The sequence below is a fragment of the Nomascus leucogenys genome, chromosome X (genome assembly GCF_006542625.1).
Source record: "Nomascus leucogenys isolate Asia chromosome X, Asia_NLE_v1, whole genome shotgun sequence".
Taxonomy (NCBI): Eukaryota; Metazoa; Chordata; class Mammalia; order Primates; family Hylobatidae; genus Nomascus; species Nomascus leucogenys.
The window spans coordinates 93,966,991-93,970,976 of NC_044406.1; the positions used below are offsets into that span (position 1 = coordinate 93,966,991).

The window sequence follows — 3,986 nt, forward strand, 5'->3', positions numbered from 1 at the left end:
CCAATGACCAATATCCCTTATTATTATTAAAGCAAAACACTAAACAAATTATAATACTAGCAAAATGAATCCGGTAACATATAAACAGAATTATATAATAATATGATGACCAAGTGGGATTTATCCCAGGAATGTAAGGTTGATTTAAACACTCAGCAATCTAGGAATAGAAGTGAAATTCCTCAACCTGATAAACAGCATGTAAGAAAAACTCATAGCTCACATCATACTCAATGGTGAAAGACTGGAAGCTTTTCCAAAGGAATCAGTAACAACACAAGGATGTCTGCTCTCAATACTTCTATTCAACATTGTTCTGAAAGTTCTAATGAGAGCAATTAGTCAAGAAAAATAAAAGTCATTCAAATTACAAAAAGTAAAACCATCTTTGCAGACGACATGTTTTTTTTTTTTTTTTTTTTTTTTTTAGACAGGGTCTCACATTGTCACCAAGGCTGGAGTGCAGTGGCACAATCTTGGCCCACTGCAGCCTAGGGCTCCCTGGCTCAAACCATCCTCCTACCTCAGCCTCCCGAGTAGCTGGGAACATAGGCGCTGGCCACCATGTCCGGTTAATTTTTGTATTTTTAGTAGAGACGGGTTTTCACTATGTTGGCCAGGCTGGAACTCCTGACTTCAGGTGACCTGCCCGCCTTGGCCAAGTGCTGGGATTACAGACATGAGCCACCGAGCCCTGCTGACACAATCTTATATACAGAAAATCTTTTTTAAAAATTTAGGGCTAATAGGCTGGGCATGGTGGCTCATGTCTGTAATTCCAGCACTTTGGGAGGCTGAGGCAGGTGGATCACTTGAGGTCAGGAGTTTGAGACCCTCCTGGCCAACATGGCTAAACCCCGTCTCTACAAAAAATACAAAAATTAGCTGGGCATGGTGGCAGTCGCCTGTAGTTCCAGCTACTTGGGAGGCTGAGGCAGGAGAATCTCTTGAACCTGGGAAGTGGAGGTTGCAGTGAGCCGAGATCGCGTCACTGCATTCCACCCTAGGTGACAGAGCAAGACTCCATTTCAAAAAAAAAGAAAAAAAAATAGGGCTAACAAATGATTTAAGCAAAGATGCAGGATACAAGGGCAACATACAAAAATCATCATTTATATGTATATACACTAACAGTGAACAATCTGAAAAAGAATATTAAAAAAATTATAATTAAAATAGTCACACTGCAAGTGGAGCTCATTGGCTCATGCCTGTAATCCCAACACTTTAGGAGGCTGAGGCATACCGACCACTTGAGGTCAGGAGCCTCGCCAACATGGCGAAACCTCGTCTCTACTAGAAATAAAAAAAAAAAAATTAACCAGGCGTGGTGGCCCATGCGCGCCTGTAGTCGCAGCTACCTGGGAGGCTGAGGTGGGAGAATCGCTTGAACTCGGGCGGCGGAGGTTGCAGCGAGCAGAGATTGAGCCACTGCACTCCAACCTGGGTGACACAAGAAAGAAATAAAGAAAGAAAATGAAGGAAAGAAGAAGGAAAGAAGGAAAGAGGAAGGAAGGAAGGAAAGAAGGAAGGAAGGAAGAAAAAAATAGCTGGGCAGGATGGAGGACTAGCATTTCTCAATTTCAAAACGTACTACAAACCATACTAATCAAAACAATGTGGTACTGGCATAAGGATAGACATATAGATCAATGGAATAGAATTGAGAGTCAGAAACCCATACATCTAAGGTCAATTGATTTTCAAAGCGGTGTCAAGACCATGCAATTGGAAAAGAATATTCTCTTCAACAAATGGTGCTGGAATACTTGGATATTCGCATGCAAAAGAATGAAGCTGGGCCCTTACCTCACGCCATATACAAAAAATAACTCAAAATGAACCAAAGACCTAAATATAAGAGCTAAAATTGTAAGCCTCTTAGAAATAAACAGAGGGCGGGTCGCGCGCTCGGTGGCGCGTTGTGCGCGTGTGCGGAGTGCCCTGCTGCCCCCAGCTGGAGGGGAACCAGTCTGCTCCAGGTGGCAAGCTGCGTGAGCAAGCAAGCCAACATGGACCGCGACTCGTGCCAGCACTATTTCTACGACTATGAAGGCGGGGAGGATTTCTACCGCTCCACGACGCCCAGCGAGGACATCTGGAAGAAATTCGAGTTGGTGCCGCCGCCCTGGGACTTGGGTCCCGCCGCCGGGAACCCAGCCCTCTGCTTTGGTCTCCTGGAACCGTGGCCGGTAGGGTGCGCTGAGGACGAGACGGAATCCCAGGGCTACTGGAAAGCTTGGGACGCGAACTACGCTTCCCTCATCCGCCGTGACTGCATGTGGAGCGGCTTCTCCGCCCAGGAGCCGCTGGAGAGAGCGGCGAGTGACCTGCTTACGGTTGGCGCGCCCTCGGGATACTCGCCCAAGAAGTTCGCCACCCCCGACTACACTCCTGAGCTCGAAGCCGGCAACATAGCGCCCATCGTCCCCTGTTTGTTGGGCGAGCCCAAGATCCAGGCCTGCTCTAGCTCTGAGAGCCCAAGCGACTCCGAGGGTGAAGAAATCGACGTGACAGTAAAGAAGAGGCAGTCTTTGAGTATGCGGCAGCCAGTCACCATCGCGGTGCCTGGAGACCTTCTGGATCCCCGCACGAATCTCTTCCACATCTCCATCCACCAGCAACAGCACAACTATGCTGCCCCTTTTCCTCCAGAAAGCTTCCAAGAAGGGGCTCCAAAGAGGATGCCCCCAAAAGAGGCTCTAGAGAGAGAAGCTCCAGGGGGAAAGGATGATAAGGAAGATGAAGAGATTGTGAGCCTCCCACCTGTAGAAAGTGAGGTTGCCCAGTCCTGCCAACCCAAACCCATCCGTTACGATACTGAGAATGGGACCAAGAAGAAGTACCACAACTCCCTGGAGCGCAAGAGACGGAATGCTCAACGTTCGCGGTTCTTGGCCCTGAGGGACGAGGTACCCGCCCTGGCCAGCTGCTCTAGGGTTTCCAAAGTAATGATCCTAGTCAAGGCCACGGAATACTTACAAGAACTGGTGGAAGCCGAGGAGAGGATGGCTACGGAGAAAAGGCAGCTCGAACGCCAGCGATGGCAATTGCAGAAAAGAATTGAGTACCTCAGTAGCTACTGACCAAAAGCCTGACCATTCTGTCTTAAAAAGACACAAGTTTTCTTTTTGATCTCCCTCTCCCCTTTAGTAACTTGTACATTTTGTTACAGCAGGACACTCTGGACAGTAGATTGCAGAATGCATTGCAGCCAGTGCACAAACAATATAAAGGCTTGCATTGAAACCCAGCTCACCCTCTTCCCTGACTCATGGGAGTGCCTTGTGTTTTCTGGCACCTTTGGCTTCAGCAGGCAGCTGACTGAGGAGCCTTGGGGTCTTCCTGGCTCACTATCTCCAAAGAAAAGGCTCACAGATGCTATTCAACAGGTGGTGGATGTTGTTGGGGGCTCCAGCCTGGAGGAAATCTCACACTCTGCATGAACTTTAGGCTAGGAAAGGATGTCTCTGGGATGATGCAAGGACAGCTGGGTGTGGATGCTCTCTCCCTGCGGCTCCATTTTTTCCAGGAGACACACAAGCTGTCTTGGGTGAAAACAAGCTCAGAGACTTGATCCACGTGGACCATTACCTCACTGTCAGACACTACAGTAGCTGAGGAGTTGGAAACCTTTCATATATGTATATATGTATATATTATGACGTTGGCTGACCCCCTTCCTCCTACTCTCAATGCTGTGACTCAGAACATTTAAGAGAACTTCGCCTGTAAGTAATTTGTCTTAAAGCCCTCTGGGCTCTCTTCTCTGAGCGAGGGAACTTTCTGTCCTCACAAGGGACTTTGTCTCATTCTGCCTCTGTTATGCAATGGGTTCTACAGCACCCTTTCCCGCAGGTTAGAAATATTTCCCTAAGACACAGGGTCTTAGCCTGGGGCCTGGGGAAGGTTCCCGAGTCCTGGCTCATAAACTTAATCCCTGCCCAGGTGTTTTCTGAGGGGCCCTTGAGGCCCAATCTTTTCTC

At 48.2% G+C, this 3,986-nt stretch overlaps 1 protein-coding gene across 1 annotated transcript; it reads left to right on the forward strand.

Moving 5' to 3' along the window:
* The first annotated feature begins 1,928 nt into the window (after positions 1-1,928).
* LOC100585911 (putative myc-like protein MYCLP1) lies at positions 1,929-3,086 on the forward strand. Its single transcript, XM_012498830.2, has one exon. The coding sequence runs from the start codon at positions 2,013-2,015 to the stop codon at positions 3,084-3,086; it is 1,074 nt and encodes a 357-aa protein (XP_012354284.1). The 5' UTR covers positions 1,929-2,012.
* The last annotated feature ends 900 nt before the right edge of the window (positions 3,087-3,986 follow it).